The sequence below is a fragment of the Protopterus annectens genome, chromosome 3.part0 (genome assembly GCF_019279795.1).
Source record: "Protopterus annectens isolate FY-2018-M chromosome 3.part0, PAN1.0, whole genome shotgun sequence".
Lineage (NCBI taxonomy): Eukaryota > Metazoa > Chordata > Ceratodontiformes > Protopteridae > Protopterus > Protopterus annectens.
In genome coordinates this window covers 1924409136-1924434672 of record NC_056731.1, presented here as the reverse complement: position 1 = coordinate 1924434672, position 25537 = coordinate 1924409136, and the positions used below count along the sequence as shown (strand labels likewise).

At 41.2% G+C, this 25537-nt stretch overlaps 1 protein-coding gene across 1 annotated transcript in view; it reads right to left on the bottom strand.

Moving 5' to 3' along the window:
• TBRG4 (transforming growth factor beta regulator 4) overlaps nucleotides 1-25537 on the bottom strand; it is a 1565288-nt gene that overhangs the window by 360205 nt on the left and 1179546 nt on the right. Inside the window, exon 9 of the mRNA XM_044066066.1 lies at nucleotides 2906-3017. Within this exon, the coding sequence (XP_043922001.1) occupies nucleotides 2906-3017 (112 nt within the window). The remainder of the gene's footprint in view (nucleotides 1-2905; nucleotides 3018-25537) is intronic.

The following is a 25537-nucleotide window of genomic DNA, read 5'->3' as shown; positions in this document are numbered from 1 at the left end:
ATCGGTAGTCGGATGGCTTACCAACGCCATTATGGAATATGAAGATCAAGAACGAAAGTATTTAGCAACAGAAAGGGCCCAATGACGAATAGTTCAGGTGTTGAACAAGGCACAAAACCGACAGCGGGATATGTCACAGTCTGGGCATAAACAGGTGACGCAGTAAGAATGGAAATCTCCGTATGGTATTTGCTTTCCACAGGCAAGACAATTGTTAACTTTTTCTGACATTGGTTAGTGGAAGAAAAAAGGGTCCCCAATAGGGTACTTATCTTTAGAAGACTTCGGGGGGGGGGGGGGGGCTTGTGCTCCTTTTGGTATTACCTTAAACTAGTGAACTACAAATCACTGACAATCCAGTACCCTGGACCAGAGTTGATACTCACACAGGGTTTGCACATCACTGAAAGCAAAGCAGAATGCTCAATGACCATTTTGCATCCAAGCACAGTCTTATGGAAAATCGTATGTAACATTTTCCAAGCACTCATTCTTTGCCAAAGAAAACACGATCAAGCACAGAAGCAACATTTACCCTAGAAGTGACTGCTTTCTTAACAGTTGAAGATGTTCTCTAGGTCCCTCGCCTCAGGACACTCTAGGATTGGTGTTCTGCTCCTTTGCCAATAATCATCACCGATTTGTTACTACTAACGCAACAGCTACGACCTCAAGTTAACATCTAATCCGAAAGACAGCATCTTGGGAATGTAGCCCCACCCCCATGATCTACTGTAGTGTCAGTACTAGAACATGAATCCAAACATTGGTGTAGGAACAGAATTCACAGCTTTCTGATCTTCCCAGAATAAAAGCTGAACATGATACCTGCTCTGCCAGAAACTTTGAGGAGGATAGAAACCTGTGACTATGAATTCTGTTATAGTCTACTACAAGAGATCCTAGAACAGGAACTAAGCATTTTGCAAAAACTTTTCCAAATAAAAAAAAAAAAAGTGAGTCCACTAGTGATGAATATGGATTTATTGAATAAAACTCCACAAACATTTTCCAAAGTACTTAAGCGCTTTCACCCTAAGCAGATTAAAAGGACTTTTTCAGAACCAATGTGTGTGCATTCATCATTTCCATAAACCTATTTTCTTTGTAGAACATTCAAGATTAAATTTAGAAGTGAACCACTTGTTAAAATCTGAAAAGAAATGTTATATATTAGCTGCATCTGTAAACAAATCATTGACTGAAATCAAATGCTTTGTGCTAGACGTAGATAACTCTCTCCGCAAGAGATTTGCTAGTGCTGTCTCTAATAAAGAACAAAATCAATCTCACAAATGGCCAAAGACATCAATAACATAACTTTATATTTATGGTTACGACCAAAGACATCCATTATAAATGGTTCAAATCACAAAGAAAAAGAGGGAAAATTAAAGCATTGCCAAATACCCTGAAACTACTGCTGCACAAAACTCCTCAGTATTTGAATACTTCACAGATATGGAAAGTTTCTTAGACAATGCATTTTGGATTTTCTGTACAATGTAGAGAACAGCTAACAGAAAATAATTTATTCTCAGATTGTGAGACACTATTTGCTTACTTAATGAGTCAGTTCTAAAACATCATGTCCTTCAGCTATCAAAGCTTGACTGTGGGCAAAAGCGATTCTGTTGACAAAATATAAACGACACCATTATGCCAAGACTTCCCAACTGGTCAATGGATTTGTTTTGAGAACATCTATACTGAGGAAGTCCCTGTAGCTAAAAAATCTGGACAGCATCTAAAATAGCAGAATGAATGGGGAAGGTTAAGTGTTATCAGCTAACCTGACTGCTCTTAAATTAAAAAAAATATACAGTGCTTGTTAAAACAGATTAATCTCGGACTTGCCCGCAGTAAAACCTCAAGCTGGAATAGGCTGCTGTAAAATTTTTCATTATGACACAAGTGGAGGGACTTTCTGTTAACAGAATCCAGTTTTGAACACGTCTGAAATGCAGCTGTAGCAAGATCAAATGCCTCCATTGGCACCCCCCCCCCAGAAAACAAGAAATGCTGACAAAAAAGTCCTCTGTCCTCCAGAGATGATACTCTTCTATGCATGTTAACACACACACACACACACACACACACACACACACACACACACACACACACACACACACACACACAGCAAACAAATTATTTAAGCAGCCATGAATAACTGTATCTCAGCAAAATCAATCATATAACTCACTTGCAGTACAGAGAGAGATCATCACATTCTTCTACAATGCCAATCACTCCCCATAACAGCTTGAACCCAGGGGCATCTCCTCACTTGGTCTCACCCTGTCTATAACCTTGGACTTCTGTACTGAAGGGATTTAAAGAAATGATTGCATACTCTCTCTGTTCAGGGTAATCTGCAAAAGATGCTAGTCGTACAGAAACGAAAACAAGGCTCAAAACGGTCAATCTATAACAGGTCATTTTTTGCCAAGCTTGTAAAAAAGCATCTCTTCGGCTCTTCCACCAAGGTTTTCTATAGGTTACCAAACTGTGGCTGAAAACCTTGGGGAACTACTCTTTTGCAATGGTATGGTCTACTTAGTGGAATCCTCTTAACCAATTTTAGTCTAAATGATGGAGACATCAAAAAGTAACCTAATCCTCACCCATGCAATAGTTGAAACATCTAAGTTTATTTTCAACAGTATATCTTTTCAATATTATATCCACTGTTTATGACTACTGCCTCGTCAATCTCTGAAAATGAACATCCAACATATAGTTTATCTACCGATGTAAGAAAATTACACCAGTAAACATACCTGCAGGTTGACAAGAGAGTGGAGTCCGTCATAGTTACTGGTGATAACATGAAAAGGGAAGGAATTACAACTCAAGTGATCACACTGATTATGAAAATGAGTTTCACCTCCTTGGAAAAGCTTACCTCCTTGCCCCTTGTGGGAGTGGTTTGATTCCTTCAGAATGAAGAACATGTGGAGCCACAAATTCATTTAAAGGCAGGGGTTTATTGTCAGAGTCCAGCAACACCTCACTGTCTGGTGGAATAAACAGTTAAATTTTATTTTATGTTCAAATAAGGCAGTTATATAGCCACAGATGCATAACACAAAATATTTCCTACTCAATATACAGCACTTTTTTTAGCTTTAAATTCTTCCATTATCCATCCTGCACCGCAGCACAACGAGAATGAACAATTGTGACAAGTTATTATTAAGGACACAACTGACAGAACACTTTATACCTGAAGTTCACATTTACTGCTGTACCATACACACCTCCTTCTACAAGCATGCACAATAAAATTAAGCTAAAAGAAAGCCCCAACTGAAAAAATACTACATTTCACCTGGTCATTTGTTAACTAGGTAAGGTTGACTATCACAAAAGGTCCCTTTGCAGCCACAAGGAGAACTACAGGTGTAACACTTTCCATACTCACAAAATGAGTATCATAACAACACTGCTCCACTGCAATACTACAGTACAAAATGAACAGAAATATTAAGCATTATACCATGACCCCCCATTAATATTACAAAACGTGCACGCTGATTGGACAGCGCGCACGTTGTAAATCGACTTATACTAATGGAAAAAGGTCCGGTTGCCCTGACTTTTCCCATTAGTATAAGTCTTTTTTAAAACACTGTCTCGCTATGTTAAAGGGGTTTAACATAGTGACACAGGTTTAAAAAAAGCAACGGAGATCTCCATTGCTTTTTTAAAGCTGTCTCGCTATGTTAAACTCCTTTAACATAGTGACACAGTGTGTAAAAAGCAATGGAGATCTTGCTTTCTCCGTTGCTTTTTTTTTAAATCTGTCTCGCTATGTTAAATGGGTTTAGCATAGCGAGACAGCTTTAAAATAAGAAATGGAGACCCATTTAACATAGCGAAACAGTAAAAAGCAACAGAGATCTTGCTTTCTCCGTTGCTTTTGCCCACAGCTCTGATGTACTGCGTAGGCATGCATGCAGTACATCAGAACTGCAGCGAATACCAGACAGCTGCGGAAGGGCAGCAAGGAGGCATTATACAATGCCATTATTTAAGAAAAGTAATTATTTTTTTTCTTAAATAATGTCATTGTATAATAGCAATAACCAACTTCTGGGTGTGGGTAATGTTGGATTTACCCACCGTTGGCTTTGTACTGCGTAGGCATACGCATGCGCAGTACATCAGAACTGCAGCGGAATACCAGACAGCTGTGGAAGGGCAGCAAGGAGGCATTATACAATGCCATTATTTAAGAAAAGTAATTATTTTTTTTCTTAAATAATGTCATTAATATAACAATAACCAACTTCTGGGTGGTAATGTTGGATTTACCCACGGTTGGCTGTTTGGTCCCGAGGGCTTCGTCCTTGGGACCAAACCACGCCAACCGTGGGTAAATCCAGCATTACCCACACCCAGGTGTGGGATATTGCTATAGTAACTACAAGGATGCTGCACCATGCAGCACCTCCAAGGTCAGTCAACTTTTTTTTTTTTTTAAAGCAAAGATTAAAGACAAGAAAAACCAGAAAAAAAAAATACACAACCTTGTATATCAGCTAAAATGACCTAAATCATAATCCAGACTTTGGGTCAGCATACCTTTTCTTCTTGCTCTGTAATTCAAGGTAACTTAATGCTCTCAATTGTCTCTGAATTTGCATTTTGTCTCATACTTTTGCCCTGACCCTCAAAAAATGTTGATTTTCTCAGTGAAGACTAGTTAGTGAATGATGCCGGCTATCATAGCTTTAAACTTATGCTTCAAAAAATGCATGTTGATGCAAAACCTGTTGTTCTGTTAACTAAGTGACTTACAAAATACACCCAAGAATAATACCCAACTTATACAAAGCTTTAAATATGAAGACAGAGATGAAGTCCAGAGGCAATGACACCAGCGTGCAATGCTGGAGGTCTTGGGTTGAAGTTTCAAGCAAACACTGATATTTTCTTTTCATGTTTACAAGATTTAAAAACCAATACATAAGCAGAAGGTGTTCTCTGTATTTGTGAGCGTGTCTGTAATCTGTCTATCATAATTCCAGGTGTTTCCCATCTGAAAGGAAAAAAAGCTTTTAAGGGAAAACTCAACATCTAACTGCCCTGATGTTCTCGTCTCTTCAGAGGCAGTGACTCCAGCATAGAATGCTGGGGGTCTTGGCTGCTTAAAAGAAAAAGCAATCAAATATTTTCCTTTCATAAAAAATAATGCTTATGGAGAAAGGTTTCTCTGCACTTGTGTGTGCATGCAATGCTTACTTCATTAACAGCATCCATGAGTACCAACATTAAAAAAAAACTGAAGAATCTAACTTTGCAGAAAAAAACAGAACAATTTTTTATATTTTACAAAATGGTCAAGTTATCAAAGCATGCTTCCTTTGATACTTTTCTCTTACTGAGCTTAGTACCCTGTTAAAATTGACATGAGGGGCGCATCTTTAAAATGCCCTTGACTGTGCCTCATATATTTTTGCCATGTACCTTGCAAAATTCTTGACTTTCTTGGTAAATTACTGTAATCTTCAGAGATGAGAGCTTCAAAGCTCCTATTGTTCAGAAAATGTCCTATCAACTTTTTAAGTGAATTAGAGTAATTTTAAAACACGTCCCAGTTTGGGGCCTCTGCTCCATCCACAGGTCACACTGTCCAAAATTCTTAAGCAAAGAAGTTGGGAGATATGGTAAATCTTCTCGGTCTTCTTCTAAGTGGACTGCAAAACTCTTTATACAGTGAACAAAGTAGTAAGGTTAGTGGTCACAACTTAGGACCTGGTGAAAGTACATGCAAGTTAACTCATACTCAATATTCCTGTAACTTCTCTTTCTGGCTGACAGATTAAAAAAAAAGGCTAGCACTTGTAACACTCTTTCAAAACATGCTTCTCTTTCAAGAAGTAAAGACACTGCTTGTGTACATCCTGACTAATGATCTCATTACAGAAGGAATGCTAAGCACAATGCATGAAACAAACTTTTTCCACTGTGAACAAAGTGAGTAAATTGGATACAGTCCACTACCTGCACAAAAGTACATAAGGGTCATATTTGCCCAAATAGCTTTAATCTCATGCAGGTTATAGCCTTCATCCAAAACATAGTTCTGGCTTCAGTTTCTTTCTCATAACAGTCAACACAGCTTTTAGGCTGCTGACTGGTTAGACACTATCCATCAGAAAGCCAAAAATCCAACCTTATGCAATGGCATAGCCAAGCTAAGATCTCAGACCCAAGTCTCTAGGTATAAATTTTCAGTAACAGAATTTCAAGTGCAACACAATTAACATGTACACCACAAGTTGTGGTCCAATAAAGAAGCGAGCTGTATTAGATTAGTCACTGCTACTTGAATTCGACTGCGATGGGAAGTGACAAATCAGGAAGTTCCCGACTTGAAAAATCACCGTAATCTCTGTTGATGACACCAGGCTAAACTAACACAGCCATCTACAAGTAACAGACACACTCACTCAGCATACAAGGTGTCAATGTAGTATTTTGCAAATGCTCTGTTTCTGCCATTTAGCCCAGCTGTTAAGTGGTAACCCGAGAAGGTATATCAACCAAGAAATATCAACACACAATTAGTTATCATAAGTGAGCTCACCTTCCAAAGAGTGGGGGGTACCCAATGAATGGTCGTGTCGGGGAAACCTTGTAAGTAGCAGCAACAAGGAAAGCTAGGGAGAAAGTACAGTTTTGTACCTACCATAAATGTAGATGTTCGAGTGGTTATGCTGCTGCAGTCATCACACTTGGGTTATCCTGCCGTCAGGAGGTCCCGCAGTCGGCCTGAATTCCAAAGCCTTGGTCAGGTGTCGGTTGTCGTCGCTTCTTCCCTGACGTCAGTGCGGCAGGGGTATAAAAGAGGCAGCCAACGCCATTTTCTTCAGTTTTTCTTGCCCCAGATGTCAGGTGCCCCAAACTAAGGAGGCAAAATAAGAAGCTTGCAAAACATACCTTAGTGAAAAACAATAGCACTAGTTGTAAGCAAATACACCATATAGACATGCATCCCAAAGGTTGATGTACATGGAGGTATAAGAAAAGCCTTGTTAGATAGAGGGAATGGAGGGAGGGTAACCTGGACTGCAGCAGCATAACCACTCGAACATCTACATTTATGGTAGGTACAAAACTGTACTATGTTCATCGTGCTATGCTGCTGCAGTCATCACACTTGGGTAGTGTCCCAAAGCTATGGTTGGGTGGTAGGAGCTAAACTGGGTTAGGTGCAGCTAAGATGCCCTGCAGAACTGAAGTGGCAAACCCAGCTCTGGTTTTTGAGTATAGAGGAAGGTGATAATGCTTGGTGAAGGTGTGCACTGAACTCCAGGTAGCTGCCTCCAGAATGTCCTTTGTTGGGACTCCTCGGAGGAAGGCTGCTGAGGTTGCTGTAGCCCTGGTAGAGTGAGACCTAATATTAGCAGGCACTGCTTTCCCATGGTGCGAGTAGCAAAAGCGGATACAATGTGCTATCCATTTGGAGATGGTCTGTTTTGAAATAGCCTTTCCTTCTGAACCTGGTGCATAGGATACAAGGAGTTGATCAGATTTTCTGAAGGTCTTTGTCTTGTCCAAACAGTAACGTAACTGTCTGTGAATGTCCAAAGAGTGAAGGAGTCTTTCTCCTTTATTCTGTGGGTTTGGATAGAAGGTGTGCAAGTGTATGGTCTGAGAGCCACACTGGATACTACCTTTGGCATGAAGGAAGGGTTGGTGCATAAAGATACTCTGTCCTGATGGAAAATGATGAAAGGTTCCACTGCCATGAGTGCCTGCAGTTCTGAGACTCTGTGTGCTGAGGTGATAGCCAGCAGGAGGGCTGTTTTCCATGGCAAGTATTGAAGCTCTGCTGAGAAGGATGGTTTGAAAGGAGGAAGTGTCAACTTTTCCAGCGCAAAATTTAGGTCCCAAGTTGGAGTTGGTGGTTTTCTAGGGGGTCTTATATTTTTTGCCCCTCTGAGAAACTGCCTTAGCAAAGGATGAGAGAAAATGGGAGGAACCGTATCATATTGAGCTGAAATGGCTGAAGCATGGATCTTTATAGATGAGAAAGAAAGGCCTTTGTGTAGCATCTCAGTTAAATATTAGAGTATGTTAGGAATATTTGGGATGCCAGGACCTAGGCTTCTGGCCTGGCTCCATACTCAAAATCTTTTCCATTTGTCTGAGTAAGTTTTTCTGGTGCTGGGCCTTCTGGCCTCCAAAATGACATTCTGGACGTCCTTTGAGAGAAGTGTTGTTTGATAATTTAAGGTATTTTCCATGCAGCTAGATTTAAGGTCCTTAGTTGACGGTGAAGGATCTGAGTTTTTTGTTGGGTTAACAGCAGAGGGAATTGAGGCAAGATCCAAGGAGGGCTGCGAGTCAAGTTTCATAGTAGTGGGTACCAGTGCTGACGTGGCCAGCCCGGAGCAATGAGGATCATCTGTGGTCTCTCTGATCTGACTTTCAGTAATACCTTGGTCAGTAGAGGCAGAGGTGGGAAGGCGTAGACTGACAATGCTGCCCAACTGAATGATAGGGCATCCACTTTCCAGGCCAGGGGATAAGTCCTTGTGCAAAATTTTTGTAGCTGGCAATTGTTGGTTGAGGCAAACAGATCTATGTCTGGTGGTCCCCATCTTTGAATTATCATTGAGAATACTTGTGGATGTAGTCTCCACTTGTGAGGGTCTGTCAAATTTCTGCTTAATTCGTCTGCCAAAATGTTTTCCTTTCCTGGCAGAAATTGTGCTTGCAGTTGTACTTGGTAAGTTAATGCTGTGTTCCACAAGGCCATTGCCTGTCTGCATAGTGGGTAGGAGTGCGTTCCTCCTTGCTTGTTTGTGTACCACATAACTGTGGTGTTGTCCCGTCCTTATTAGAAGTTGTCCTGGATGCAAGAGGTCCTTGAAGGCTGTTAGTGCATTTTTTACAGCTAGCATCTCCTTTTGATTGATGTGTAGTTGCCTTTGGTTTGCAGTCCATTTGCCCTGTATGCATTGTCCTGTCATGTGTGCACCCCAGGTGTAGTCTGATGAATCTGTTGTCAAGGTTTGGTTTGCTGGAGGTAAGACAAAAGGAAGACCCTTGTTTGCTTGGCATGCTTGAGCCCACCATAGAAACTCTTTCTGAAGGCAGGGAATGAGAGTTATACTTGCTTCATGGCTGTGTCTGTGTTGGGACCATAAACTTTTTAGGTACCACTGTAGTTTTCTCATATGCAGCTTTGCATATGCAATTAGTTGAATGCAGGATGCCATGTACCCCAATGCCTGCAGGAATTTCTTTGCAGTGAGCTGGGTAGAAGTTGCCATCTTTTTGAAGTACTGAGCCAGTTGATTTTGCTTGTCTGGCGTGAGGTAAGCCATCGGGACCGTTGTATTCAAGCTGGCACCCAGGAAAATTATTTCTTGTGAGGGTATTAGCTTTGACTTCTTTTTGTTTACTGTGTATCCTAGGCAACTTAGCAACTTTGTTACAAATGCCAGATGCTGTAGTTGGATGTCTTTGCTGTCCACTTGGATCAGGCAGTCGTCCAGATATGGGTAAATTTGTATTCCTCGTCTGCAGTATGCAATTACTGATGACAGGCATTTCGTGAATACTCTGGGCGCAGTAGATAAGCCAAAGGGCAATGCAGAGAATTGATAATGCGTTGTGCCTGCCAAAAATCTGAGGTATCTTCTGCAATCTTGTCTGACAGGGACATGCAGGTATGCCTCTTGGAGGTCCAACGTTACCAGCCAAGACTCCTTGCCCAGCATGGGAAGAAGCTGCTGTAGTGTGAGCATTTTGAATTTGGGTATGTCCAGGTACGTGTTTAGAATTGAAAGGTCTAAGATGGGTCTCCAGGCTTTGTCCTTTCTTGGTATTAGAAACAGTCTTGAGTAAAATCCTTGACCTTGCTCTTTTGCAGGTACCTTTTGAATTGCTTTCATGTTCATGAGAGCTGAAATTTGCTTTTGTGCCTCTGCCCATTGGTTTGTTGGCAGATTTGGCATGCCTCCCATCCGTGGTAAGGTGTGAAAATGAAATCTGTAGCCTCGGATGATAATATCCAGAACCCATGTGTCCTTTGTGATGATGTACCAATTTTGTGGAAAGAGAGCCAGTTTTCCTCCTAGAGGTGCTGCCTGGGCAATTTTGCTTGGCAGGCGAAGAGGAAAGTCATTGAGTTTGTTTTCTGAAGGGTTGAGATCTGTCATCTCCCCCTCTTTGAGATGTTGTTTGCCATTTTCTAGGCCTGTAGGTACTTTGTGCCTGGCCTCTGCCCCTAGGGCATCTGTACCTACCCCTTTGGGGTCTGTCTGAAGCAGGAAAGGACCAGTTTTTTGATGGTCAGTTTCTGCTGAAGCGAGGAGGTTGTACCTGTAAAAAATCTTTAACTGTTTGCATTGATTTTGCCTTTTCTTCCATTTTCTTTAAAACTTCCTCTGCTTTGACACCAAATAATGCATCCTTTTGCAGTGGAGCATCCAGTAACTTAGCCTTGACATGTTCTGGTAAGGTCTGCTCTTTTAGCCAAGCATGTCTACATATTACAGACCCTGTGACTGCTGCTCTACATGAGGCCTCCAAAGAATCAAAACCACACTGCAAGGTATGTTTTCCCACTTGTTCTACTGCATGCAACAAATCTTGCATCCCTTTGAAATCCAGCTGATCTTGTTTGAGGGATCATTTTCTGTTTTAACTGAGTAAGCAAGTACTGCTGGTATTTAATCATGTGGAATTGGCAGTTTAATGCCCTCATGGCCAAAGTGGCAGAGGTATACACTTTTTTCCCCCATCTTTCTAATGCCCTGGAATCTCTTTCCGCAGATAGTGGATTCTTAGCAGTAGAGGCCTTTACCCCTTTGGGACCCTGGGAAATTGTTTCTGGGTCTGCAGCAGGGCTTTTATATAAAAACTTATGAGAGTCAGGGACTCGATAGTATCTGTCTGGTTTAGGTGGAGCTGGATGTAAGGAATCTGTATTTAGACTGGATTCAACAGGAGGGATAGCTAGGGGTCTATGCTGAGGTAGAAGACGAAACTCACGGAGTCTTTTCTTGGAATCAGAGTAATCTTGTCCTTCCCAGTGGAAATGCTCTCTCATGGTGTGCAGGGTTTCCCCAAAAAAGAAGTCTTCAGGTGGGGAAACAGAGGGAATAGACTCCTCAGCATCTGAGTCTTCATAGAGAGGGAAGGGGTAATCCTGTTCCTCAGAGTCTGCTGAGGAAATGGATTCCTGGTCAGAAGGAGGTAAATCCTCCTCCAGTCTAGGCCTTTTGTCAGGAGGGGGCTGGGAACTTCCGATAAGGGTAATGAGGTCCTCTGCCATTTTGAGCATCTGTTTTTTAGGCATAGGGGCCTGTGTGGGAGTCTGTGGACCCGGTTTCTTAACCTTTGGAAGCTTAGCATATGACTTAACGGAGAGAGTCGTCCGTTTAAAGATGCCTTCTGAAACCGAAGGCCTGTCCATAGGCTCTGGATCGCCGCCAGGGCTGGCGTCCGCGAGTTGAGGAGTAACCGACTCCAGTGGCCCAGTAGATTCTGACTGAGAGGTAGTTGTATTTTCTAAATCTGCGGTAGTCAGGGGCTGCGTAGACGCCTCACTGAATACCAGAGATCCTGCGGCAGGCCTAACCGAGACCTCGGTATCTGGTCTAGGCCTAGGCTGTCTGTCTTTGTCCTTGCGTTTTTTAAACATAGCAGTTGTCGGAGGTTCCGACGACATGATGTAGTTGAATTTTCTGCCAAAATAATGTCGGGCGGTATCAGCCCGACGCTTAATAGTGCGTTTATTGAACCTAGCGCAAAACCGACAACCAGAAACGTCGTGGTCTGGGCCTAGGCAAGGAATACAGTAAGAATGAAAATCCTTATGAGGTATTTGCTTTCCACAAGAAATACAATTATTAACTTTGTCTGACATCGGTCTGAGGCAAGAAAAGTTTCCCCAACGGGGTACTTAGCTTTATAGAAGACTTCGGCTGAAATTCTGTTCGAAGATCTCAGGAGCTGGCCGACCGGCACTTGCGAACTGCTTCTGCTTCGGGCACCGCACAGCAAGAAAGACTGGAGAAAATGGTGTCGGCTGCCTCTTTTATACCCCTGCCGCACTGACGTCAGGGAAGAAGCGACGACAACAGATGCCGGAACAAGGTTTTGGAATTTGGGCAGACTGCGGGACCGCCTGACGGCAGGATAACCCAAGTGTGATGACTGCAGCAGCATAGCACGATGAACATCAGACAGTGACGCATGTGGTCTGGTGCAGTGAGCCCCCCACAAAAAAGTAAAAAATACAAAAGCATTTGTATTAATGCCATTTTGCATTCTCAATAGTCTTTCATTTCATTCTGATGTCACTTTTCATACTGCATTACATGGCTTGGATTTCATTTCACACAAATCTTTTCCCTCAGCTAAATTTTTTAACTGAGTTTTAGCTATTTTGCTTACTCTGCAAATAGCCAGAGCTTCTGATAAGGTCAGGTCGGTTTTTTGTTTTGTCATTTCCTACAACAGACATTATTTTCTTTCTTAACAGTGAGTCATGCAGCTCACCAAGTAAAGAGCCCTTGGAGCTCTCTGCGCTTCACCTCAGTAACATAAACATGCCTTTATACCTATTTATATAAGAGGACATGTACTTGTAAAGAACAAATCATGAATAGATGGCAAGTTTTTCTCGCTCGCATTAATTCCTAAACTTCTCCAAGAGATGCTATTTTGCCTTTCTCCTCAAGAAAAATGAAACAGTTCAACAACTTTATGATTTCTTCTCTAGTAATGTGCAGAGGTATTGCAAGTGGAAACATTTGAAACATTTCAAAAGCAGATTTGCAAGTTCTGAATACAATGTAAGGGACTAGAGTTTGATTAGCAGCTTAGGCATTTACTGGAATTGGCAGGGGGGAAGGAGAGGAATGACGACACTTTGCCTTCACCACTCTTCAGGAGTGGTGTGTGTGTGTGTGTGTGTGTGTGTGTGTGTGTGTGTGTGTGTGCGTCTGTGCTAGTTAATTGCACAAAAAATGAAGTTATGTAGTCACCATAACGTTCCATCTGAGTAGTTATACTTCATTTGTCTTCAACCTGTGGGTCTCGGATCCATATCGGATCCGACACGGACGCATTTCCCAGCTATGGATCAGAGTTCCAGACTCCTCTCCTTACCCATAATGCCCACCTTGTCTCCCTTGTCCCTTCAGATCAAGTTTGTTGCATAAGAGGTATCAGGTACCTGACCCAATAACACCTTATCATAACAAGAATCTTCATGAAACTCCCCAGGCCTAGACTGAGTCAAGGGCCACACATTTTATGAAAAACTAAATGCAGACTGCATCAATGATAAGTCCAGGGGGAAGGAGGGGAGGAGGTTGAAGACAAATGAAGTACAACTACTCAGATGGAACGTTATGGTGAGTACATAACTTCTTTATTACTTCATTCAGACTTCAACCTGTGGGACAGAGTCCCCAGCTACCAAAAACTCTTGGGTGGCCCTCATGGAAGGATATTCCGGAGCACCGCAGAGCCGAAGGATGCTCTGTTCCTAAACACAATGTCCAGCTTATAATGAGAAATGAAAGTATGAGATGAGGACGAGCAAATATCATCCAGAGACACCTTAGACCAGAAGGCAGATCGGGTGGAACGTGCCCTCACTTGTCCTGGCAGAGACCTACCTTTCACAGCATAGGCTCAAGCAATGTATACAGAAATCCAGCGAGCAACTGTTACCTTGGAAAAGTACAGTTGTGTACACCTACCATAAATGTAGATGTTCGAGTGTCTTCACTGTTGCAGTCATGACTGTAGGGTTCTCCCCTGCCGGCAGGCAGCCCCAGGTCGGCCAGAATCCCAAAGTCTGGGTCTGGCATCGGCTGTTCAACCATGCTCCCTGACGTCAAGAGTGCCAGGAGTACACAGCTGACAGCCGACGCCATCTTCTCCAGTTTTTCTTGCCCCAGATGTCAGGAGTCCCAAAATGAAAAAGGTCCCATAACCTTTGCAAATACACCTCAGAAGAATGGTGAAAAAAGGAAATACACAGAAGTATAAACAAGAGGGGACAGGAGGGAGAGAAACCCAGACTGCAACAGTGAAGACACTCGAACATCCACATTTATGGTAGGTGTACACAACTGTACTATGTTCATCGTGTTTCACTGTTGCAGTCATGACTGTAGGGTAGAATCCCAAAGCTGAAAGAAAGGGAGGTGGTCAAAGAGGAAGGGGCGGCTAAAAGGCCCTGCAAGACTGCAGAGGCAAAGCCTGCCCTAGACTTAGAGTAGAGAGGTAGATTGTAGTGCTTAGAAAAAGTATGCACTGAACTCCAAGTTGCAGCTTCCAAAATGTCCTTGGTAGGAACTCCCCTGAGGAAGGCCACAGAAGTGGCAGCAGCTCTGGTGGAATGAGTCCGTATACTCCCTGGGATTTGCTTTCCATGGTGAGAATAACAAAATCTGATTCCATGAGCAATCCATTTAGAAATGGTCTGTTTTAAAATGGCTTTACCTGGGGAACTTGAAGCATAAGAAACAAACACTTGTTCTGATTTTCTGAAGTCCTTGGTTCTGTTCAGGTAAAAACGTAGTTGTCTGTGTACATCCAAGGAATGTAAGATCCTTTCCCCTTTATTTTGAGGAGTGGGGAAAAAGGTTGGCAAGTGGATAGTTTGATTTAAAGCCACTTTGGAAACCACCTTAGGCATGAAGGTAGGATTAGTCCTCAAAGATACCCTGTCTTGATAAAAAATAATATAAGGTTCCACAGCCATAAGAGCTTGTAACTCTGAAACTCTTGTGGCAGAGGTTAGGGCTAACAGGATAGCTGTCTTCCAAGATAAAACTTGATGTCAGAAGAGGCAGCAGGCTCAAAAGGAGGCAAGGTTAGTTTTTCCAAAACATAGTTGAGATCCCAAGCAGGAATGGGAGGAGATCTAGGAGGTCTTAAGTTCTTAGCTCCTCTGAAAAACTGTCTCATGAGCTGGTGGGAAAAGATGGGAGGGTCTGTATTATAATGAGCAGAAATAGCAGAGGCATGCATCTTAATGGAAGAGAAAGAGAGACCCTTATGTAAGAGATCTGTCAAGTAAAGTAAAATTAAAGTAATATTAGGAAGAAGAGGATCATAATCCTGAGCCTGCATCCAGGAACAAAATCTTTTCCATTTTCCTGCAAAATTTTCTAGTGCTAGGACGTCTCGCTTCTAAAATGACATCCATAACCTGCTTGGGCAGTAAAGAAGAAATCAAAGGCCCTGGATAAACCAGGCCGCCAGGCTGAGAGTTCTGACATGAGAGTGTAGAACCTGACCCTGATGTTGGGACAGAAGGTTCGGAGACTGAGGTAAAACCCAAGGGGGCTCCAGGCATGGGTTTTTTAGAGGTGGATACCAAAACTGCCGAGGCCAATTTGGAGCCAGCAAGATTATCATCTTGGGCTTGTCCTGTTTTATCTTCAATAAAACCCGTGGAAGAAGAGGAAGAGGTGGAAAGGCATATCCCGAGAGGTTCCAACTGAATGACAGGGCGTCCACTTTCCAAGCTTCTCTGTGGAAAGTCCTGGTGCAAAAATTCTGTAGTTGATGATTGAGATGGGATGCAAAGAGGTCTATGTGAGGACATCCCCAGACTGCTGTTATCATCCTGAATATTTTGGTGTCCAGCATCCATTCCTGTGGATCCGAAAGGTTTCTGCTCAGACCGTCTGCCAGGAAGTTTTGTTTCCCTGGTAGAAACTGAGTTTGAAGATCCAGATTGCAAGCTAGAGCTGTGTTCCATAGATCCATGGCTAGTCAGCAAAGGGGGTAGGAATGAGATCCCCCTTGCTTGTTTATGTACCACATAACATGACTGTTTGTTTAGCTACATTGTTATCTTGTTAACAGGAAATTAAGTTAATGATTTTATTTTACTGCTGAAAGTCACCTGGCCAACGGCTGTGCAAAGTTAGACCAGTGTAGAGCTATTTGTAAAGAAAGTTATTCCATCTATAACGCATTTAAGTCTAGTGCTTACATTTAAGAATTTATTATGGTCGTCACTGCTACTTCCACCATAATTAAAACTAGCGACTACATTTAGAGTCAGTATTAGAACTAATGTAAAGAAGATTTGTCTCCGTCTATATTGCATTTTAGACTTCTACTTATATTTAAGCTTCTATTGTTGTTGCTACAGTGACTGATATCTTAATTTAATGCTAGCGACTTTATTTTGAGTTGAGAAGCTACATTTAATGTCTATTAAGCCTCTTACTTTTGTTTGGCGGTATATTATACCCATATTTTGAGTGAAACATGCCTGCTACTAGATCTTGATAACAGTATATAACTATTGTTTTCTTTTCTGCTTCCTAATTTTGTTCCTGGCCTCCCTCTTTTTCTCCTAGGTGGCTCCCTCGACTCTAAGCCCCTACATGCTCCTTGAATAAGAGGAAATAAAATACCCACTGCTGAAAACAGAGCGAAGACGCTGCTCTTCACTGTTAAATAAAAGGTGGTTAAATAGTTCTAATTACCTTTATCTGTAATCTGCTATATAGGATCCACGGATACCTTAGTATTAGGGATTCCCCCCTGGATTCACTCAAAATTGATATTGGACACTGGAAACTTACTCAAAAATTGGAACCTACAAAAATAACAGAAAAGGCTATATATCCAGCCGAGAATACATGATATGGTAACAGTAGGGGACTGCTTTAGCCCTTCGTTAAGCCCTCCGGGCTCACTGGCTCCCTCCCTGCCCCCATATCCCACCCGCCACTACCTCTACATTTATAGCCATAAAACCACTCCCTCTAGCACTAGGTCCAATCACCTCTGCTTACTAAGTAATCCCTCACCCAATCTCTGGCAACTCCTCCAATCTTGTACCTACCCACCCCGCCCTCTCCTCCACTCTCTCATTCCATAAGTCACCCATTCTCTCTCTCTATCATCTGTAAGTGTATTTTTTAGGGCCCATTTCCATAAGTATATAGAGATGTGGTACTTTTTTCTTGTTCCGTTTCTATTAACCTCTTATTTTACAACCTTGTATGAAACCCAAAATCTTTTAGGGCTCTCAACTTCTACGACTGAGACCAATACTATTGGAATTAAACTCACTAACTTTTATCATGTTCATGGTACTTGGGAGGGCAACCTCCTGCTGCTGCTACCTCATCCAGTTACCTCAAAAAAAAATATTAGCCCCAAACTGAAGTATACTTACAAAATTGTAGATAAATTCCTGAAACTTATCTCCAAATTCAGACTTAATCTGCTACCACATGGGGACATACACCCCAACCCTGGCCCTACCTGCATTGACCAGCATTCCTCCCCTTTCATGGACCTTAGTTCCAATCCTATTACTGCCCGCCCCTACTAATTCTCTTCTTACCTGTCATCTGAACATCAGAAGCATCAACAACAAGGTACATGAACTTCATGCAGTATTGGCTGACCTTTCCCCAGAGATCTTGTGTCTAACTGAAACATGGTTAAAACCCACAACTACCAACAATGAAATACTAATCCCTGGGTATAATATACATAGGAGAGACCGAGTCCCCAGGAAAGGAGGTGGGGTAGCCATACTCTATAAATCCGATCTAATTGTATCTATTGATGTCATGCAAATGCCTCAGATTAACAATGCAGAAATCCTTATTTCCAAGCTTCAGATTAACATCAATAAATTTATCTATATAATTTGTGTGTATATTCCCCCAGGTAATAATATAGATACTCTCGAAGCCACCCTTCACTGGATATCAACTCACTTCCCTCAAGAGACCTTAGTTCTCGGAGACTTTAATATAGATTGGACTACCTGTTCCCCTTTAGCTCCCTCCACACATATTAATCTACACTCTTTCACGCAAATTATTAATACTCCCACCAGGATAGGCAAATCTAACCAGAAAGACAGTATACTTGACTGGGTGCTTATTAATAGTCATCCTGACCTTTATACATCTGGTACCCTCCCTCTCACCTACATAATTAAGCACAAAATAGCCATTCCAAAGCAACCTACACTAAGAGCTGTCAGAAATAAAAAGAAATTTGACTTAACCAAATTTCAACTAGAATTAAATTACTGTAACTGGGCAATACTAAAACATCTACCCTTAGATGAAGCAGTGCAGTACTTTAACAAAAAATTCCTAGAAATTCTTAATTTTCATGCTCCCATTCGTTCAAAGAAAACCAAAACTGTAGATGTTCCTTGGCTTTCAAAAGAAACAAGGCAGAAAATTAATCTCAGAAATAAAGCTTGGTCTGTTTGGCGTACTACTAAACTCCCTCCTGACCAAATTAAATATAGACAACTTAGGAATGAAACTAAAAGACTAATATTACTAGATAAAAGACAATACTATTGTAAACTGCAAACTGAACATCAAAACTGTCCACAAAAATTCTGGGCTGGACTAAAACTTCTTCACCCTGGTCACACTACTACCCCTGTCCCTGCTACACTCATCGATAAATCCCCTGACGAAGTCTCCAATAGCTTTAACCGCTTCTTCACCGAGACAATTCAAACTCTTTCTAATCAACTGCCACTCAGCTCCCATACCCTTGACACTCCCACCTACAAAAATATTCCCCTATTTACCTTTCAACCTGTAGCAACTTCATTCATCTGCAAATTAATCAAAAAACTAAAACCCTCCACTCTCTCAGCTGATCAACTCCCAGCTGAATACTTGCAAAAAACAGCTGAGGCCATTGCCTACCCTGTGTCAATTCTCATCAATCGCTCCTTAGCAGAGGCCAAAATCCCCGATATCTGGAAGATATCTTATGTAATTCCTCTCCACAAAGGTGGCACTTCCACAGAGCTCTCTAACTACAGGCCCATATCTATACTTTCCCCTCTAGCAAAGATAATGGAAAAATGTGTTCAGAAATAGCTCATGCAACATCTACTCGTCAACCATCTATTGGCTGACACCCAACATGGTTTCAGACCTCTCCATAGTACTACCTCAGCCCTTCTTGTCTTCTCTAATACCATAAACACCTATCGAAATAATAATAATATCTCATCTGCACTATTCCTGGATCTGTCCAAAGCCTTCGATATGGTGGATCATAAACTTCTAATCAACAAACTGCTTTCACTTTGTCTGGATACTATTGCCATACAATGCTTTAGTTCCTATCTAAATGGCAGAAAACAAGCAGTTTTATGGCAGACTAAACTCTCTAATTTACTACCCAATACACTGGGAGTCCCTCAAGGATCCATTTTAGGGCCATTGTTATTTTCCATCTTTATCAATGACCTGCATACAGTCATACCTAATGCCAGTTGTATACAATATGCAGACGACTCCACGTTGATATGCTCTGGTACAACCCCTCAGAGTTACAATTATTAACCCAGTCTACTTTTAGCAAAATAGAAAACTGGCTCTCTAGTAGCCGCTGATACTTAATCCTAAAAACAAAAATGTTGTTGTTTCCACCGACTAAAGGTCTAGCTCCATCAACTACGATCCAAGCTAAGGATGGGACCATAATTTCTCCGGACCTTTCGACAAAATTATTAGGGGTAACCATAGACAACAATCTAAAATTTGATATACATGTAAACCAAATGATTAAAACCATGAATAAGAAGCTAGGCTCGTTATATAGAATAAATAGCTTCTTGACCCCCCCAAGCCAAAATTGCCATTGCCCAGACTCACCTTCTCTCCACACTCTTGTACTCGTCCCCCTTACTTCACAACATAAGTAAAACTGTCATGAACAAGCTCTCCAATTGCTACAATCATATTGCTAGGTTTGTTACGGGGTCACCATATAGGACCCATCATTGTACCAATTTAGCCAAGCTCAATTGGACTGAGCTACCGAACCTAATTTCTTACAACCTACTAGTCCTTACCCACAAAATTATATACAACCCCGACTATACTCCTTCACTCAAAAAGCTGGTTGCCCTTTGTAACAACCCACGACCATTAAGGTCATCCAACCGTCTCCTCATCCAGACATGCAAAACTAACAACTCAGCTGGAGACTCCCTTCTCACCAACTCTGCAGGAAAAACATGGAACAAACTTCCCCCGGATATCACCTCTCTCTCCACTTTAAGTCAATTTAAAACTAAATTAAAAACACACCTGGGTTCAATACGTACTTGCCATTGTCTAAACCCGGGCTAGTTAACTCTCTGTTTAACATAGTTCCCAAGCACCTGGCTAATATCCTACATATTCCTTATTATGCTAATCTTTCTTACATCCGGTACAAATATGATGGAATAACTTATTTTGTTCTAGTTTAATTTGTATTTTTACTCTGTGCTTTTAAAGTTTTTTGTCATGGTTGGAGCTTTTCTCCCCAGGCCTCCGCTGAAAATGGACATGTATCCAGTCGGATCTTCCCGGTTAACAAATGTAAAATAAATAAATAAAGTAAAATGAAATAAATAAAATAACTGTGGTGTTGTCTGTCCGTATTAGCAGTTGTCCTGGTTGTAAAAGATTCCTGAAGGCCAATAGAGCTTTCTGAACGGCTAACACTTCCTTTAAATTGATATGCAGGTGCTTCTGATCCTTTTTCCAAAGGCCCTGCAAACAATTGCCCTGAAAATGGGCTCCCCAAGCATAATCCGAGGCGTCCGTGGTTGGAATCTGAGTGGCAGGAGGCAGACGGAAGGGTTTCCCTTTGTTTAGAGCACATGCCCTGGACCACCGAAGAAATTCCTTTTGAAGGCAAGGAAAGATGGAGATCAGTATGTCTAAACTGTGGCAATGCTGAGACCATACACTTTTTACGTACCACTGTATTATCCTCATGTGTGGTCTTGCATATGGTACGAGAAGGATGCAGGAGGCCATGTAACCCAAAGCCTGCAGGAATTTCCTTGCAGATAGTTGAGTTGCCAAGGTTCTGAAAGTTGAAGCCAGCTGTAATTGTTTTTCGGATGTCAGAAATGCCATCTGTGTTGTGGTGTTTAGAAGTGCACCCAGAAAAGTTATCTGTTGTGATGGTGTCAAATTTGACTTTTTTATGTTTACAGAGAATCCCAGGAACTTGAGGAGGTTCTGTACAAATTCTAGATGCTGGAGTAAGACATCCTTGCTGTCTGCCTGAATTAGACAATCGTCCAGATAAGGGTAAATTTGAATTCCCTTGAGTCTGCAGTAAGCTACTACTGGAGCCAGGCATTTGGTGAAGACCCTGGGCGCAGTAGACAATCCAAAGGGCAGCGCAAAGAATTGAAAGTGCCTCGATCCGGCCTTGAACCTGAGGTATTTTCTGCGATCCTGCCTGATGGGAATGTGTAAATATGCCTCCTTTAAATCCAAAGTTACCATCCATGCATCTTTGGGCAGCATAGGAAGTAGCTGCTGCAGAGTAAGCATCTTGAATTCTTGAATCTTGAATCTGCAGTCTTTTTGGATACACCAGCCGTATTACGGGGAAGGCGTTCAGAATCTTCAATTCCTTGTCATCAACCCGTACCATTGCAGGATTCAGTGTCTGTTTCGGCATCATTCTCCGAGTGGGTTAAAGCTAAACCTACTTTTACTTCCTTGGACTATCCACAGAGTACTTCTACGGAGAGTTATTCTTTTGAGGACAATATGCGCTTTTTAGAGGACACTCTGTACAGGTACAAGACTCTTGTTTTGGACAATACCTATTTAACTGAATGTATTAAAAAAAGAATTGTGCCTAAAGGTTTAAGGGTGCATAAGTACCCTAACAACGTTGCACATGGCAGTGAATTTCATATGGAGTTGTTACAGGCCTTCGACAGGTGTGGACTAGATATTGTGAGGGCTATAATTAAGAAAAATGATAGTGAAATTAAAGTTTTAACAGAACAGATATTTAAGTGTAATGAGGATATTACCAGTGATTTATTATTCCAAGTTGAAACGCACAAAGCCAAGTACTATGAAGTACGTAAAAATATTGATAAACATTGTGATATAATTATTAAAAGAAAGTACAACAAGTTGAATCGAGATCTTAGGGAATATAGGGAGGGTAGACAATACCCTAACCCACCACAAGCTAGGGGAATGTATTTTAAAGATTTTCAGTCTAACAATCATACAGCACCTAGAGGAGATATACCATCTACACCAGTTTTGGGGGAAGACAATGGTCCTACAGATATGGAGGAGCAAATTGACGAGAATTTTTTACCAAGAAGATCCGAACGCATTCGGAATCAGCAAGGGGGACCTACATACCCTGTATATCCGATTTTTTCTCAAAGGAGGGACAATCGGAATCAGGGGAGAGGGAGGGGCAGGAATCAGGCATGGCAATAGGTAAAGGCATTTCTGTTTTGAATATTGGTGCATACCAGGTGTATAGTAAAATGGGATACCACATTTATAATTACAGTGAGGTACCAGTAACTGAGGCCTGTTTTGACCTATTTACTAAAGGCTTTAAATCTGTACCAGCTAGAGGTAGCCAGTTAGTAAACACTATCCTTGATCACAAAATGTTTATTCGGAAGCTAAACTTGCAACATCTGTTTGGTCATGGACCAGTGGCTCCCAGTATGTTTTTAAAAAAATCTAGTATTTTTAACCCACCTTTGCATCCCCAGCTCAGTAATTTAGAGAACAGAATTGAAAAAGAGATACGTAAGGAATTATCCCATGCACATTTTGATTACAATTTAAGTGAGGAAGAAATTAAAATATTGTATGATTTAGCACACAATCACACCATTAGAGTGATGCAACCCGACAAGGGAGGGGGCACAGTCTTTATGAGTCAGTTATTGTATGAAAGTAAAATGGGGGAAATTTTGTATGACACTGAAAAATATACTTTAACCTCCATTCATGAAATACATTTGTCTTATAAAAAATTGATCTGACCATAAAGGATATGTTAGATCAGGAAATCATTGAATTTGATACTTTCTCATTCTTAGAAAACAACTATCCTAAAGTGCCCACAATATTTGGTGTGCCTAAAATCCACAAATGTGTGGAGGATCCACCTCTTCGGCCTATCGTGGCCGCACAGGGTTCTAAAACACACTCTCTTTCCATGTTCCTGGATTGGAAACTTAAACAGGTTTGGGGGAGGGATTCGTACCTCCTTAAAGATTCCTGGGAATTTTTGCGTAGTATTACAAACGACCTGTGCAGGCCAAATCTTATGTTCTTAACCATAGATGTGGTTGATTTATTTTCAGTAATTCCTACGGACATAGCTTTGGAATGGTTAGAGGAGGCATTGTGGGAATGTGCTGGGATTACTCACAATGATGTGAGTACGATTATTGGGCTGTTGGAGTTAGTATTAAAAAATAATTACATTTTTTATGCGGGTGAATATTTCCAACAGATTAAGGGGGTATCCATGGGGGCCAATTGTGCACCAACTTATGCAGACATCATCATGGCCGTTTGGGAAAAGAAATTTATTCACAAAAGCGGTTATGAAAAAAACTGGATACATTATTCCAGGTTTTTGGATGACATTTGCATTTTTTGGGTTGGCCCAGTGGAGACCATTAATGAGTTTATTACGTATATTAGGGGTACAACGACTTTTTTAAAATTTACTTATGAGATATCTGAGGAATACGTTAACTATTTGGATGTTACGTTAACCAAAGATACATTAGGGTTCACTTCCACAGTTTACAGGAAGCCGACCTTTTCCAATAGTTACTTGCACTTCTCTAGTTCACACCCAGGGTTCCAAAAGAGAGGTATTGTAAAGGGACAGTTTGTCAGGGCCTCCTGTATGACCTCACAGGACCCGCTATTCAATACTGAGTGTGAGAAGTTGTCCAAGATGTTTTTGGAGAGGGGATACCCCAGTCACACGATAAATTCTGTAAAGGAAGAAGTATTGAAAGGGAGATCTACTAGATTTAAGCCCATTTTGGGGCAAGGCTTTTCTAACAATGGGCGGGGTAATAACAAAACAGACCTCTACAGTAATCAGTTATTGTATATCACTGATTATAGTGGCAATATTGGTAATATTAGTAGGATTATAGACAAGGAATTTAAGTTTTTCCAGGAATTAACAGATCTTAGTGGATTTAAGGATATTACTTTTAAAACTGTATATAGGAAAGGTCTTAATATTAAGAGAATTTTGGAGCAGGATACTAAACTATTTTATCAGGAAAGTTCACGTAAAGGGACTTACAAGTGTGGATGATGTTCACAGTGTAAATATATTTCCAACCAAGAATTTGTGTATTTGGAAAGTAGAAGTAGGAAGATTGCTTCCAAAAAATTCTACAATTGTCTCTCCTGCGGGGTTGTCTATTTGGCGGTGTGCCAGGCATGTCAGGCATTCTATGTAGGGAAGACCAAAAGGCAACTCCGTAGAAGGGTGTACGAGCATTATTATGATATGCAAAAATGTGACACCAGTAATGCACTTTATAAGCACCTTACTACATGCTCTGGAGGAACTTTCTCTTTTTTTGTATTAGATTCTGTTTCTAAAGAAGCCAGGGGTGGACCTTGGGAGGTATTATTATCCCATAGGGAAACATACTGGCAAATTTTGTTAGAATCCAATAGATTTCCTGGGCTTAATGATTCTGTATCCATTATTCCATATTTAAAACTCAAATCTGACAGAATTTGAAATGTATATTATTAAACATTCAACATAGATCTGGTATGCAATAATACTAGTGTTTTCAATATTTATATATGCACAACACTATTGTTACAGTTGTTTTTATATATTGTGCTTTTTATGGTTGGTTTTTAAAAAAAGCTTTTTGTGTAAATGAAAATGAGAAGGATTTTATTATATTTATTGTGTGCCTTTAAATGTGACTAAATTATTTAATTGGAGTCAAGTGTGCAATCAATTTAGTATTTAAACTTGTGTAATTCACTGTGTCTTTGTCTGATGAAGTCATATGTTTGACGAAAACGTTTGGATATTGTGTGGCGTAAACTACAGGTTGTGGATTTGAGCTTTGGAGCCTTATTGTGAGCTGTTTGTGTGATATTTATCACTAATTCTTCAGGTGGAGTTTGCCTTGGACTGTCGTTTTCATTTTTGTCAGCATAGGAAGTAGCTGCTGTAGAGTAAGCATCTTGAATTTTGGAATCTCTAGAAAGGTGTTCAAGACCGACAGATCCAGAATGGGTCTCCATATGTTTTGCTTCCTTGGGACTAGAAAGAGCCTTGAGTAAAAACCTTTTCTCATCTCTGAAAGAGGAACCAGTTCTATGGCATTCATAGCCAAAAGAGCTTCCACCTGGTTTAAGGCCTCTGTCCACTGATGTTTTGGAAGGCCTGGCCATCCGCTTGGCCTTGGCAAGGTATGAAAATGGAATTTGTAACCTCTTAAAACCACATCCAAAACCCATTTGTCTTGGGTTATTTGAGTCCAATTTTGATAAAAAAGAGAGTTTTCCTCCGAGAGGGGCTTCCAGGCAAGAAGTTTCTGTAGCCCAACAGAGGGAGTCACTGAGTTTGTTTCTTTTGAGATTGTGACCTGTCCTCTCCTCCCCTAGGGGTGGAAGCAGTCCACTGTCTTGGTCTATAAGCAGCTTGTGTTTGAGGCCTACCTCTGGAGCGTCTA